At 39.8% G+C, this 16,581-nt stretch overlaps 1 protein-coding gene across 1 annotated transcript in view; it reads right to left on the minus strand.

Moving 5' to 3' along the window:
* Nucleotides 1-16,581, minus strand: part of LOC146493832 (thrombospondin type-1 domain-containing protein 7A-like) — a 157,852-nt gene that overhangs the window by 87,926 nt on the left and 53,345 nt on the right. Inside the window, exon 4 of the mRNA XM_085148973.1 lies at nt 5,717-5,898. Within this exon, the coding sequence (XP_085005099.1) occupies nt 5,717-5,898 (182 nt within the window). The remainder of the gene's footprint in view (nt 1-5,716; nt 5,899-16,581) is intronic.

Genomic DNA, 16,581 nt, shown 5'->3' on the forward strand with positions numbered 1-16,581 from the left:
ACTAGACTTTTAATGGATAATTTGTTTTACTGTAAACACATTTAGAAAGCCCTTTTATAGTCTTCCTGACCTCTTGAAGCAGTTTAGACTATAACATTTATACAGCACCTGACATACGTGGCATTGATATTTTTGGACTGTGAGGAATAAGCCAGAGTGCTCTGAACACAGTGGGCCTCCCACAGCCAGGGCTTGAACCAGGAACCCTCTTAATAAGAAGTGACAGCACTAACCACAATGCCACCATTAAATGCTTAACACTAGTGGTGTGTGATACTGCATATTTTGGTATCGATCCAATACCAAGTAAATACGAGCCAGTATCGCCGATACCGATACTTTTCTATAAATGAGCTGGATGCGTCATTGAATTGCTAAATCTCAATTAATTTTCATGACCTTAAGTGTCTTTTGTGATGTTTCCTTTTTTATTATTAAATAGTTAAATCCCAGGACATAATTAGGACAAAGTTATAATTAAATAGAAAATGCTGTATTATCATTTTTTAGTGCACGCAAACCGGTAAACAAACAAATTAAAACAAACAAGTACTGTTGAGAAATCCCCAAAGCGTCACGTCACGTGACAGCGCAACATCTGAACACAAGGGGGGGGGGGGGGGGGGGGGCAAAGTGTGCCTGCTCTGCGCTGACACAGGAGCGGTGAGTCTGGCGCCCTGGCTGTTTCGTCTTTCGTGTGCAGCATTGCAAACAAGAGCGGACCTTAAAGTAAAGAATCAATCTCATCAGGCGATCTCGATCCGATACCAATGACGACTTGGTATCGATACAATCAATATTTGGATCGATCCACCGACCACTACTTAAAACCAGAGTACAGAAAACCTGGCACACATGCCTTTGGCCAACAACAACTTGGTTTCTAAACAACATACGTTGCAGAGGTGGAAAGTGACAAAGTATAAATACTTTGTTACTGTAGGTAAATAGAATATTCAGTATCTGTACTTTATCTCTGTAGTTATTTTTCTTGTTTTTTACTTTTACTTTTACCCCCCCCACATTTCAACATAAATATCTGTATTTCTACTCTTGACATTTTCAAATCAGGCTCATTACTTTAGGTTCAAAGGTATAATTTATAGCGTTATACTCAGTCTGTATGTTGTAGTGAGCATCTAGCTTAACCGGCTCTATCCTGGCCATTTGTGGCCACTTTACTTTTCTTTTTTCAGCCATTTTCGTTCTGTTAATGCAAATGGAATGAAACTTCCCAAAGGTGTGTATTTTTTTCAGATTTAATTTTCAACATCAGGTCCTTAATAATATCAATAATATTCACTATACACCAAATTGTTCCTCTTGGCGCTACTGTGGCCATTTTTGGCCAATTGAAACCCATTATAACCACCTTTTTTGATTCCTTGTTATTGACAGTAATATATCATGCGATTTAGGTAAAATTGCTTTCATTCTAAACTCAACACATGAAAATTTTATTTTTTAATGTTTTTTACCAAATTACATCATTTACCCATTTTTGGCCAAACAAGCAATTTCATGTAATATTCCGAGTTTCTAGTAGCGGCCTTTGATGGCTTATCACACTCCAATGGACCAAAATAATGACACAATTTTGACATAGGTTTGATCTTAAGGATCTAATAGTAAAAACAAACATGTATTTGCAAGATAGACTGGAATAAATTATGATGCATCAAACATTACAAAGGCTGCAGTGAATTGCTGTGGATGCAGGTTATTGAGCTTTGAGGTTCCCAGTCAAACTCAGCTTTGAAGCACATGTTAAAACCACTTTTACTCTTGTATTTTTCATAAAAAGAGACCATACCCAAAATATCAACTCAAAAAAACAAAACAAAACCCGATCACAGGACATTTTGCAGAGTTCAAAGCTACAGCTGCAGCTGCAGCGCAAACAACAACAAACACTGTTTGTAAACGTGTCCTGGAGTTTCTGCAGGTGCAAACGTTGCTACTGCTGTAAGTCAGCCTAACAGCTTCCAGACTATTTATTCTGACTATATGACAAGAAGGTCATCACTGCTTCAAGCACTGTCTGTATGATCTGGTCAGATACAAAGGACAGCAAGCAGACATCTGCCCTTGAAGAAAAGTCATCTGCCCAAGATGAAGAAACTTCCTCTCCAGAAGATGAGGGGACAATCTCCAAAGTGTCTGACTGCATCACCACTGATGATGAGTACTAGCCAGTGCCTGAATCCTCTTCTTTGGGGGAAGATTGGGGTTGGGGGGGCATGGAGGTGGAGGCCGAGCAGCTGATGGAAAAGAACATGGGAGCATTTTCTGAGACCGAGGAGCCGGTGACTGAGTGGATCCCTCATGAAAAGAAAACCGTGTGGGTCCCACTACTGAAGAGAGACTGCTCTACAATCCAGTACCCACTGGTATCAAACCAGGGCTCAGCCTGTATGCAGTTCCCTGCATTAGCAGCCTGAGATCTACTTTTGACTTTTTTAAAACAAAGGAGATCTTTTAGCTGCTGTGCACCCTTACAAACCTGCACGGGAGGTGAAGGTGTGAGGATTGGAGGATTATAGATGAAGTGGAGATGTGAGCCTACACCAGAATAAAGCAATACATAGCATGTTGGATGACAATGCTGGAAGTTCTCAGGAAGTAAAAAAGGGAAAGGGGTTCAGACTCCACCTGACGGAGGAGCTCCTAGGACAACGTCTTTCCTTCGGGCACCTTGGCAGAGGAACTCCTGAGATGAAAACTGGCACAGAGGAAACAACCCAGAGCTTCCTCCCCAGCTCCTCCAGTTGCAACAGAGGAAGATTTTGTTGTCTGTCTTTGGCTTCACCAAAACTACCACGGCGATATCCCACATGCCAAAGCAACGGAGGAATGTGCTTCTTTTGACCACAACGCACAAGGAACCAGCAGTTAGTGATGGGGAACAGAGGAAGCCTGGAAGCAAGAAGCAATCCTGGACTACAATAGGCACAAATACAGCTTGGATAAGTTAGAGAGGATGTTGGCACCTCGAGTTGTTGAAGGAAAACTAACTGATGGCTCTTTTCTCCAATCTCCTGGATGTCTTGGGATACGATGCCTTTGTCCCACCGGAAACAGCTTCACTGAAGTGGGGGAGTCCTCTACAACCTACAAATGAAGAGTGATCCTGGGAGAGCTGGGACACATGCTGGTGACCTCAACAACTGCAAGACACCCTTGTCCCTGATTCTCAGCCACTTCTGCCATTGATCTCAAGACACAGTAGTCTGAACCAGAGTGTGACCCACACCCCACCAACGAAATGAGAAGAAGGTGCAAAAGGTGCACCTCCAGGAACAGCAGCCCCTCAGGTGTAGAAAGTGTGTCTACAAAAACCACTCTACTGTGGTTAGCACATCTTGCTGCTAATGAGGATGCACACAGACGCACACAAACACTGGAATATAAATTTTGATCATTTTTGTGGTCATTTCAGTGGTTATTTGGTCATTAAATTGCCTTTTTGGCCATTCATCCCAAAAAAATTTAATAAAGTAAAGTAAAAATAAATCATTGTTACTGTTACTGACCTGCAATGATGATTAAAAAAATATTAGGTTTCATCATTCATATGCTAATGTGAACTTTATTTCAATTTTCCCCCAAAAGCGTAGTAATAATACATAAGCTGACTGGTATTCAAAGGGTATAATTTCTGAATACGAATTATATTTTGGTTTTCATGACTAGAAGCGGTGCTAATTTAAAAAATCAAGTCAACGAAAGTAGAAAAATATTTTAATATATATTAATTTTATAGTATTTGGTAAACGTAAACAGGGGGTGGCCATTTTTGGCCATGAACAAGCTGAGAGGGATTTTTCTTGTTTTTCTGTCACTACACAAAAACCCAAAGATGCATAAAACTCATTGATACTTTTAATTATTGCTACGCATCTAACCTCCATCATGGTTAGAAAATAAATCAGTTTGCATGTATTATTTAGGAAAAAAATGGTGATTTTATGCTTTTATCCCTATTTAAATCATTACAATTATGTGATTTAACTGGTATTTAAAGGGTTAAAATTATGGATTTGATTTAAATTTTGGTCTTGATGAACAGCACCGATGCTAATCTTAAGAATCAAGTCAAAAAAATAATACAAGAAATTTCAGTAGCATTGCAATTATATAAAATTGCGAGATTCGAGGTTGTCCTCCAGCTAGTGCAATGGACAAACAAACTGGTGTTTAAAGGGTTATAAATTTAAAAAGTAATAATTATCTTATATTTGTGAAAAGAACTGAAGTTACTTAAAAGCTTTATGCAGAAAAAATGGCAAAAAAACATAAAAATAATAAATTACAGACCTAATCTGTTGGTGGCCACTTTTGGCCACGAACAAGCTGAAAGTGATTTTGAACAAACCAGAGGGTTAAGAGGGATAAGCATAAATAATAAAGGGAATATTGTTTTTACATTAAATAACCTTTCTACAACATTTCTAATTAGCTCAACAAACATCAGCAAACAAACAAACAATTTGAATACAGGCTGTTGCAGTGTGTTGGTAGCTAAAGTTCCTGACTTAGTTCCAGGGAGGAAAACAAAGGAGAGCTAACTTCACTCAGAAATGGTGAAAGATCTAAGAAAAGGCAAAACAGGTCAGGAGGAAGAGAGGTTACATTTAAATGTAAGGGCTGCTTAGTAACACTGCAGATTTAAAAATTATATGTAATGTCATGTGAAGCATCCTGCAAAAAGTAAGTATCCTAATTTTGTGTTATTCAAATGTTGTATTACATTCTGGGTAGTTTTGTGCAGGATAAACAGGTTAGCTTACATGTGGTGATTGTTTACCGTAGAGCACTGTGTTGTGCACTGATACACCGTGGCTATGGTGCTTATGGCTACTGTTGGGTTACATCAAGTGTAGCAGAGATTAATTTACATTTAAGATGATGATGCTTAGATTCATTCAGTAAATTCAATCATTATCCTGCCTTTATACTGTTTATTATAAAGAAAGTATAGAGTATATGCTGAGCCACTGCAACAGATCTTAGTGTTCCCTCACTTGCAGACTCTCACTTTAACCCCTCATTGTTCTGTTCAGGTGTGTGTCCCACTCTACCATGTAGGCAAAAGAAAATAGTATTTTTTTAATTCTCTTTTACTGCTTGTGTCCTAGGTAACAGATTCAAGTACATCCATTAGAATTTAGGTTTGAATAAAACTAGTATTTAGTCATGCACTGATATTATATTTGCAGAAGGTCCTGTGCATGAAAATAGATGATAGAATTGTCTTCACTGACTTACTTTTTACTTTCTTTCTTTATGCCTATGGTATTCACTTTTACTTGAGTAAAGAAGTTGACTCGGTAAAATTTACTGGAGTATTTCTTAACACAAGTATCTGCACTATACAATGTCTGTACTATGCATGCCACCTCTGTTGAACTAGCATGCATATATAAAAAAATTAGTATGAGAATTACAACACAAAATGCTTTCTCAATCTAAGCAACACTTCAAGTAACACACAGTGTTGTCATTCAGATATTTTCCATTCATTCTGTTCCTTTGCTGTTTGCTTGTCTTACCTTTGAAATCAGTTCTTGTGAGGATGAAAGTGGTTTTAAGATATAATGAAACAAGCCTGAATCAGACAATGAAACCGGACGGAGGTTAACTTTGAAAAAGACCAATGCAATGACAACATTTACCTTCTCAGGAGTGTTTTTGTTTAATAAAACAGAAAAATTACCTTCTTTGCTCCTGAGAGGACTGAGGTTTGATGGTGTGTCAGTGCTGGCTTGCACACAGTACACCTCCCGAGTCTGAGTACCACCTCCGCACATTCCTGTATGGTTTCCACGTCGGCGGTCCTGCTGGCTCAGCAGCATGTCCACCTTGCACTCTGTCCATTCTGTGGTCTTCCAGCTGTACCTGCGGACAGGTGTGACAACAAGAACCTTTGTGAATCAATAAATAAACTGATAACATGGGACAACATTTCTGCTCATCATTTTCTAAGAAAGATGCAGATACAAGCAAAACCGATCAAACTGTGAAGGTGAACTGCAGCTATTGAGACCATTAATCAGCGAGTTGCACAGTCTACTTGATAATAGGCTTCATTTTCTGACTGTCACACAAACTTTCAGCTTTAAGGAGCTGAGCAGGTCTTCTGTGCCATTGACAAGCTGCTGCTGGTCTTCCTGCAGCGACTGATGACATATTAATTTAGTGTTTCTGACCATGAAACAACGGTCAGAATAGAATCAAATCAAACTAGCACATGACTTCCAGTAAATATATGGTTTATACAAAAATGTGTAAACATGCATCATGAAGGTGCTCATAGAGACCACAACAGTTTTCAGTGAAGTGTACAATAAGAGTAAAATTGCTGCATATTATTCATATAGGTGTGTGAGTTGATTAGAGTCTTATGTGAAGGTAATCCTTTAAATAAGGGAAGAAGAAAAGAAAAAGGTGCAAGCAGATTTAAAAGTAATTAGAAAAAGGAAAACATTTTTGAAAATGACAGAAAGGAAGAGAATGACTGTAACTAAAGTGAGTGTCATGGTCCCCGTGCCTGTGCAGCCGCCCCGCAAGGCTACATGTGTGTTTGTTTACTCTCTCCTTCTCTTGCCTCTCCGCCCACACACCTGTTGCCCATCAGGCTGCCATTAGGTGTGTGCCATTTAAGGCCGAGACGCAGTCTCCACGCTGGATGATTGTGTGAGACACATTAGTGAGCCTCTAGCCTCAGTGAAGTTTCCGTGTGTAAATCTGTGATTCTGCGTAACCGATCTCTGTTTTGAGTAGTTTTCCGGGACCCATAACCTACCCGCTGTGTGGACATGTGTGAAGAAGAGAGCATGTGTGAGAGAGCTTCCCCTTCCCGGATTTTCCCCCTGGACCCTAGGAACTCCGAATTTCCCCCACTGTATATATTCTGCACCTGATGATTGTGTAAATAAAACTGAACTCTGCTCTGCGCTTGAGTCCCGCCATCGCTTGTGACAGCGAGCTGATCCTGAGATCATTTGGATCAAATGATGCTCCACCCCATATGGCAGTGCAGATGTAGGCCTTAAGCAAGTAATGATCCAGTAAGTGTGACTAGAAAAAGAAAATGTAAAAGAGAAAATCTTGCTAAACACCAATGAGGGTGCCCTCCAGTGGACTATTGACTATAAGTGATTCATGAGTTAATAATAAGTATAACTGGAAGCAAAAACCGTAAGACCACGCATGTTTGAATGTGGACATTGTTAGAGATACTAATGTTTATATAGGAGCACTGACTGTGATTGCTGAAATTAACAATCTGGTGATACAATGTAATCAGGACAAAACTGATAATAAAGTTGTGAATAAACAACCAGAATAAATAAATAAATAAATAAATAAATAAGGGAAATTAAACAGGATATGGTATAAATGCAATAAAAAATAGACAGGCTAAATACTATGTACACTGATATTAAACAATAATGGGATATCTATAAAGAAAAAAGGGTAGTAGCAGCAAAGATGAAATCATTGCCTGAACATAAACTCAAAACAAACAGAAACTCAAGGAATGAGAACATTTTTGGGTTAAGTATTGAAGTATCAAGATGATGCTTTGGTAAACACATGACTGCAGACGTGTTTACCAAAGCCAAGCTGCAGTAATCGAGCAGATTGTGTAATCAGCCACACTCACAGCAGCCCTACAGTTAAATCCATTTAACTGTAGGGCCAGAGGCCAGAGGTTTTTGGAATGAAGATGTAATTAGCAGCACGTGAACACCTTTTCCTACACGAACACAGTCTCTGATAGTCAGAGAGGTGAATGACCCCATAGTCACAGGAGAGGAAAGCCTGGTTAAGAGCACAGAAGCATCTTGTGACAGCAGAGCGGCTGAAGAGCTGTCGGCATTGAAGGACTGGATGGAGTACACGAGGAGCGAGAAATGAATGCTGACCAAATAGCAGGCAGAGCTGAGCAACTGGAAAATGAAATCAGAGAAACAATGGAAGCTGAGAAACAACCAGATAGAATAGATCTGCATGTGTACCATACTCACCCTATTTGCTAGAGAAATTAATAAACGAGAGATGTTGGAAGAAATTTCTGGCACATGTAAAAAGTGTGGTCTGGAGCAAAATGCAGCCCCTGTGGCATCCCTCACCAGATCTGTGGGTCCAAAGGCTCATTGAGTGGAACTGGTAGGGATCATAAAAGAAAACTCTCTCCAAAAAGAAAAGCAACTACATAAACACATCCTTCACTTTCCCAATGACTTTTCTCATCACAGAGTGAATCCTTTTAAAGATCCATTAATGAATCAAAATAATAATCATTGGTGCCAGAAGGAAGTCCTTTGATCATTCTTCTGGCCCAAAAGAAGATCCTACTGCGATCTAGGGTTGGCAGATACGCTGGCAGACCTCACTGAGGGAGCAAATTAATTTATCAGTGCTTTAGAGGAGAGCCGTGCTGCAGTAATGCTGGAGACATCAAAGTTCTGTTAATGCATGGAGATGTGTTTACCAAGGCTAAGCTCCCACAGTTATGCCAAAGGAAAGACAGTGAAGGGTTTGGAGGACATCACACAGACATGTAGGAGGCCCTGAGAACATTTTATCCAGAAAGAGTAGACCCCTCCAGAGTGAAGGGAGAAAAAATTACAGATGATTAATATCTTTCCAAATTTCTTCACAACTTTCAAAGCAGATTCAAAGGTGAAACAGGCAGAAACCCTGTTTAAGGTAATGACAGTGGAGGCCATGCTACATGTGCAAGAGCGAGTGGAGAATGTGGTAGGCCTGGATAAGCTGGCATGGCTGTTGGTTGTAGATCATATTGTCCATCATGTTAACGATTATAGGAAGAAAAAACAACAAGCAAATAAAATGAACAAACGTTTGACAAATAAACTGAGACAACTAAAGCTGGGAAAACTAACCAAACAAAAGACAAGATGAAAGGTGCTGTTGGTGACCACTGATCCAGAAGCAAACCACAAGCACCAGCTGTAGCTGTAGCAATGCTGCAACCTTCAGCACACCATTAATCCAACAGGTCCTTGAGGCAGATGAGGTTAACATGACCAACAACCAGGACTAAGGCAGTCTGGACAACACCAACTGTATAATCATTCTCATTCCACACCTCAACAGAATGAAGAACTCATTGTTACACACATTAAACAAATATGTAAGACTGCGTTCTTCCATTTGTGCAACATCTCTAAAGTTAGAAATATCCTGTCTCAGAGTGACGCTGAAAAACTAGTTCATGCATTTATTACTTCCAGGCTGGACAAGTGTAATTCATTATTATCAGGAAGTCCAAAAAACTCCCTGAAAAGCCTTCAGCTAATCCAAAATACTGCAGCAAGAGTCCTGACAGGGACTAGAAAGAGAGAGCAGATTTCTCCTGTTTTGGCTTCCTGTTAAATCCAGAATTCAAAATCCTGCTCCTCACATACAAGGTCTTAAATAATCAGGCCCCATCTTATCTTAATGACCTTGTAGTACCATATCACCCTATTAGAGCACTTCGCTCTCGCTCTGCAGGCCTACTTGTTGTTCCTAGAGTATTTAAAAGTAGAATGGGAGGCAGAGCCTTCAGTTTTCAGGCACCTCTTCTGTGGAACCAGCTTCCAGTTTGGATTCAGGAGACAGACACTATCTCTACTTTCAAGATTAGGCTTAAAACTTTCCTTTTTGCTAAAGCATATAGTTAGGGCTGGACCAGGTGACCCTGAATCCTCCCTTAGTTATGCTGCAATAGATGTAGGCTGCCGGGGGATTCCCATGATGCATTGAGTTTTTCCTTTCCAGTCACCTTTCTCACTCACTATGTGTTAACAGACCTCTCTGTATTGAATCATATCTGTTATTAATCTCTGTCTCTCTTCCACAGCATGTCTTTATCCTGTCTTCCTTCTCTCACCCCAACCAATCACAGCAGATGGCCCCGCCCCTCCCTGAGCCTGGTTCTGCCGGAGGTTTCTTCCTGTTAAAAGGGAGTTTTTCCTTCCCACTGTCGCCAAAGTGCTGCTCATAGGGAGTCATATGATTGTTGGGTTTTTCTCTGTATCTATGAAGCGCCTTGAGGCGACTTTTGTTGTGATTTGGCGCTATATAAATAAAATTGAATTGAATTGAATTGTTATTTATTCCTGGTGTCTTACTATTTATATTTTACTCCTGCACATTTGGCGTGGAGCACCCATAATTTTGTTGTACACATACAATGACAATAAAAGGCTGTTCTATTTTAGTGCAACTAATGTATGTTGGGGTTACAATTAGCATGGTCATTGAAGAAGAGTCTGTCCCGTTAAACAATAGATCGACTCTGGTATGACATGAATTGAACTTAGTATTATCAATGATAGATGAAGTCCCATCATGCATTGGTGATACTGTGCTTGAATGAGTCACATAAACTAGGTCCCATGTGGGAATCTGCTCTGAAAGTACTTGAGTGGATTCTACCTGAAAATAAACGAATTCATGTTTCAGCAGCAGTGATCGGTACCATTAGAATATTGATAAATGGTGAGTAAGACAACCATGGAAATTACTCTACAGCAAGCAATAGGGATCCGCCCTCTATTGAAGTGTTAATAAATCACAAGTTTCTGCAATACAACAATTTATAGCAATTCAACATCCTGACTCCAAGACTATTGTTTGGTTCATTGCCTCAGAGCAATCAATGCACGTGAATCACTGCTTCACACTGTTGTTTCTGATGCTCAGCTGTACTGTGATTGATTTGTGTTCAGCTTTTTTCATTTACTCTTGCACTGTCGTGTGAAGGCTGTGTGCAGACTCACGGCAGGCTCCAAATCTCAGCTTTTATTGCTGGATGACAAAATGTAACAAAAGCCCAAAAACACAAAACACTGGGTCGACGACCCAGGCACCCTAACATGCACCTCGATTCACAAATTCTCTTTGACAGCAGTACACCTATACCACCTGACCTAGGTTTGAACCCGTCTCCATCCATCTTCAACCATATGTTAGCACAGAATTTGCAGCAGATTGATGCACAACACTGCTGCATTATGCAAATGACGTTCTTATTTGTAGAAGCTCTAAAGAAAATTGTGAGAAAGACGTCTGTTTCTTTTCTAACTACATTGACAGTGGGGGGACCATAAAGAAAGCAGAGACAAATTGCAATTCAGCCAACAAAAGCACACAGAAGTGTCTTGGTAAACAACTTTGTGGGGGAAGGATGCTGATGACTGTCAGATCTCTGTCCCTTTAAAGAAAAAGGCACATACTCTACACAGCCATTACTTCAGTGTCTCGATGACATTAAGGCTTGGATGTCTGTTAACTTTTTAAAATTCAATGATAAAAAGACCGAGGTGATGGTTTTTGGTAGCCCCACCGAGACCCCCGATGTGTATTTAGATACCTTGGCCCAGTATGTTAAACCAGCTGTCACAAACCTGGGGGTCAAAGTGGACTGTGTTTGAAAATCAGATTAAGGCAGTGATAAAAATCTAGCTTCTTTCAGCTCAGGCAGCTGCAAAAAAAGCCATTAGGACACATTTCTCCTGTTTTAGCTTCACTTCACTGGCTGCCCATTTCTTTTAGGATTCATTTTAAAATTCTTTTATTTGCTTTTAAAGCCCTCCATGGCCTAGCCCCACCTTATCTCTCCCGCTCTCTCAGGTCAGCTGATCAGCTGCTCCTGCATGTACTCAGGACTGGGCGTAAACCCAATCTCCCTTTAGAGATTAGACAGGCCACTTTCCTGCCTGTTTTTAAGTCACTCCTGAAAAGCCACCTCTTTCGGCCTTTGACACCACGTGAGATGTTGGTTTTTAGTTTTATTTTAGTTGTTTATAGTTGATTCTTTGCTGTTTTATCTTGTTTTCTTTTTTAATATAGGGCTGTTTTAATTTTTATGTATTATGTGTTTTGTTTATTTATTTTTGTTTGTTTTCTTTTATTCTACTGTTTTTAACTTATTTTCTGTACACCTGTGCTGGCTATTTTAAAGTGCTTTATAGATCAAACGGGATTGGATTGGAAAGGAGGCTAATTGCTCCTTCCCAAACAGAAGCTGTGACCAAAGTGCCCAAACAGTTAACCATGGGCCAGGTGTTTTCTTTCCTGTGAATGGCAGAAGATAGCCGCCTGTGGATCAGCTATAATATGGACAATAGGTCGAAGCAACAATAAAGCCAAGCTGCAATGGACAGAAGGTGCAGAGGGAGTCTTTGAGGCACCGAAGAAAGATATACAGTCTACCCCATCACTGGGCAATGGCTACTGATTACTTTAAAACAATATATAAATGAAACTGAATGAAATTGAAATGCTGTACCCATGCTGTACACCCCCATGTATGAAGCCTTTAACTTATTACTGCACTAAACCTGACAACATGGAAACTGGTCTGCCACCCAGTTATCAGGACCAGGCAGCTGCAGCTTTTAAAAAGTCATCTTTATTGACAATTGGCTGCCCAGTGATAGTTCATACATCACACCAGTTTACTACTCCAGATTTGTTTCTACCCAACCAAGGTGTACGGGCTATGAAGGCAAATCTCAAAGTTCCAGAACTGAACAACTGGTGCAACACTGCGCACGCTGCAACCAGGATGATGGTGCCAACTGATAGGAACTCCCATGATTGTTACAGCATACTGAGAAGCTTAAGCACATGATAGCTGCTGATCTTACTTTATTTGTGGACAACTCCTGCTTTCAGGATGAAAAGGTTGACTCTGCTGGTTATGCTGCTGTTCAACTAAACTCTACTGTTGAGACTTTCACAACCATACAAGCACGAATGGTTGATCAGCTGTGCTCTCCACAACCTGACAGCTGCCTGTAAAATAGCTACAGGTAAAAGATGTTTACTCCAATTTGCTTGTGCCATGTGACATGTCAGCGCTAACAGCTGAAAGCAGAGAGGCATCCATCGAGCAGATGGAACACCAATAGCACAATTAATAGAAGCTCTACAACTCCCCTCTGTTGTACTAGCAATTAAATGCCCATCATATCAGAAAACTGACACCATGTTAGCTAAAGGCAACAGTGTAGCAGATGAAGTAGCAAAACAGGCAGCAGTGCCATGATGGCACCTGTGTTAACAGATGCAGCTGCTCACCCTTGGTCAGTCTGAATTCGCTTATAGTTGCTCAGGAAAAGGCTAACGAGCAAAAAACCATCCTTGGATACAGTGAGGAGCACTCATTCAACCATCTGATGTCGGTCTTACTGAGAAGTAGTCACAGACATTTTGTGCTACTATCTTCATTTCTCCATGCAACAATCTATCTTCCACATGTATCAGATCACTTCACAGTTACCTTAGCAACCCCTACTTCTCTAAAGGACAGACTTGTCCTATGACATAAAAAAATCCATACCACCTGTGGTCTACATGATAAAAACACAATTTTCCCTTTTTGCATGGTCCAGGGGGAGTAACTTGAGAATATCACAAAAAAAACTATACCCGTGATATGAGTAAGATGATGCTGATATCATCCAAAACCCAAACATGAGTGGAATCTTTAAGACATGTAACACCACTAAACAGTGATATTTTTCTGGGTCAACACACTGACACAAGAATACTGTGTCAGCCTGTATGGAGCAGAAGAGGAAGACTCTTTAGATTTATATGTGCTACAATAAACCTCATGCACAGTGCTTGCAAGTTTATGATGTAGGCAATAGCACATGGCTGTTAGATGTTGTTTTTTGGTTGTGTGATAAAGATAAATGCATAAATTCAGTATTACCACCTAACTGGACAGGCATATGTGCACCAGTCATATTAACAGGACAAATCAACTAACCAGCAACAAACTTTATGAGATTCCAGATGCCTCACCTTATTATGTCTTTATGGAAAATTTTAGCTATTTAGCTTTTTTAAAGTAGCTCAAGATTGTTTGATCACACCAGGCCATGCAGAAGAATAGTAACCTTTGCGTGCTCTGATAATTAATATTAACCCTATAATACCCTTTGTATCATATTTGATACTGAGACATCTATCTCATCAACATGATCAATACTTGCCATAATTTCAAAATGTTATGGAAAAAATTCTTTTTTTGTCTAAAATTAACATTGTTGTTAACAAAAAGTTGCCAAAAATGGCCAATGTATCAAATGCGATACAAAAAATATATAACAAATATATCATGAAGAACATGATATAGCAAAAACATTTTGTGGATTTTGTCATAAGGGTTAATAAACATCTCAGTTCCAAAAAAATCAGAATTTTCCAGCTATTTTTTGATGGGTTGGGTCTTACAGGGCTAACTCCCAGAGTTATTCCCCCGGAAATATTGTTTTGAGAGTAGTTAATAATTTATGTTCATTTCAGTAGAGTGGTGCAAGAAAGTCAAATTGGTGGTGGGGTTACTAATCCTACTCCTATCAACAGTGTCTAAAGCTGAGTGATCTAAACAGGGTTACGTTCTAACAATAACCTGCGATAAGTGAAATCTGCGACGTAGCCAGCTTTATATTTTACAATTATTATAGATGTTTTAAGGCTGTGAAACCCCTCACTACACACTTTATACACTTTTCTCAGACAGGCACGAACATTTTCACACTTTTCTGTCTTGTTTAAACTCTCAAAGTTCAAACCTTGTTAGAAAAAAAAGTCCAGTATTATAGAACGAAACCAAAGATCAAACCCTGTTTTCAGGACCAGAACATGAGAACAGAGCAGCTGCCAGAGAATTCAACATTAATGAATCAATGATACGGAAGTAGAGGAAGCAGGAAGAATGAGTTGAATAAAGTTTGATTTATCTGACTGTTTTTTTCGCTTAATGCGCCTTATAATCCAAAAAATACGCTAACTTCTACCTTCCTTTAGCATGTCCGGAAGTCTAACTTTTTGTGCGATGGTTAGCATCTTCCTCTGCCTTTTGGGTGCTACGGCAGGTGCCTTTGTCGGTGCAAAACTTTTCATCGATATTATTGTGTTTGTTGGGGAGAAAACTTACAAACATACAGTGCAGCACTTCAGAGTCACACTGCTAGGATCGAAGATTTATGTGAATTTTACAAGTTGATCACATGCTGTACTGTACAGGAGGCACGGCACGGAGGAGACTGATTGTCAATGGTCTACAGCTGATCAGGGCGCAGACCACGATGCGCTGTAAAAAAAAAAAAAAAAAAAAAGCATGCAAAATGGCACAAAAAAACAGCGAGGCCGCGAAAGGTGAACCGCATTATAGCGAGGAACAAGCACAGCTTGAAAATGGAAGGATTAGTGCTACAGTGAGATTTGCAGTGTCAAAAACAGAATAGTTTATTTTTCATTTGATGTAGAAATCATCAGTGTGGGCACAGCCAAGACAACAGACAGAACAATCAAGAATGAAAACACAACTAACGTCTAACCTCCCTCCCTACACGGGAGAAATGGTGTTAAAGAAAAAGGTTTCCCACCCTTACAGCTACCAGGTCTATTTGCTTTATAAATATTACTGTATACTTTATAATATATACTGTAAATATTATAAAAATATTATTCATAATGTTTTTATAATATTTACAGCATATACAGAAAAAAACGAATCCAGCTCTTCTAGATGCAGAAACTTGGTCACACAATACACAGCTAAACACACAACACGGCCATGATGGAAACAGAAAGTAGGCGGGGCCAGCTATGGAGTTATTTTTGTGCCACTATTCTGAGTGCATGCAAAAAAAAATTGCAGGTGCAAGTGTTGCATTTTGAGGAGAACTTTATTTTGAGCGAAGAAAAGCTAAATTTGAGTGAATAAAATTCATTGCTGCGTGCAAAAAATGTATTTCAGTGTTTGCTATTATCCACACACACACACAACAGCAGCCCCTCTCGCTCAGTTTTTGTATTTGCGCTCACTCGCAATGTGTTGCTCGCGCTCTCAACATTTCTGCCCGTGCGCGCTCAACTCTTTCTCTACACCGTTATATTTGTGCCACAAAACCAACCAATCACAGACTTGGATGCAAAACAAATCTGATTGGCTGTTTTGGTCTCCAATCAGCTCGAAGTGACGAAATGCAATATCCCAGAATCCATTTCGTCCAAAACTCAAACGAGGCAGTGGCAGAGTTTGAAATATTATTCTTTCTGGGTCACAAAATAAACTTTTAAGATATTTTCATGCGAGAACGGTGTAAACTTCAAATATCTGCTCGATTCATCAACACATCACATATTTGCATAAGTGCTCTAACGTTTTCGGAGATGCCTAGATGCCTAGAAGAACAATGGATAATAACATCAGATTATCAAGGCTTTTCTGTCTCTTACAGGCGAGGGAGCAGATACCAGACGAGGTCATGGAAATACGAGGATGCTTCGCAGCAGACACCAAGACTGCCACGTCCATGCGGGAGGAAGATAGCTGCTATAATCTGTCTTTGTCTCACTATATAATGTTGTGCAGCCCACTTTAAGTTCATCCTTGTTGTGAAACATGCTGCTGGTTCACACAGAGGTCCACAGCGCTGTGTACACTTGTAATCTCAACTGCCAAAAGAAAGGTAAACCCTTTTTTAAAAGACAGACCGTTGTCCTGAGATTCCTTCCAAAAATTCTGAACACGACACA

This window comes from Neolamprologus multifasciatus, chromosome 22 (genome assembly GCF_963576455.1).
Source record: "Neolamprologus multifasciatus chromosome 22, fNeoMul1.2, whole genome shotgun sequence".
Lineage (NCBI taxonomy): Eukaryota > Metazoa > Chordata > Actinopteri > Cichliformes > Cichlidae > Neolamprologus > Neolamprologus multifasciatus.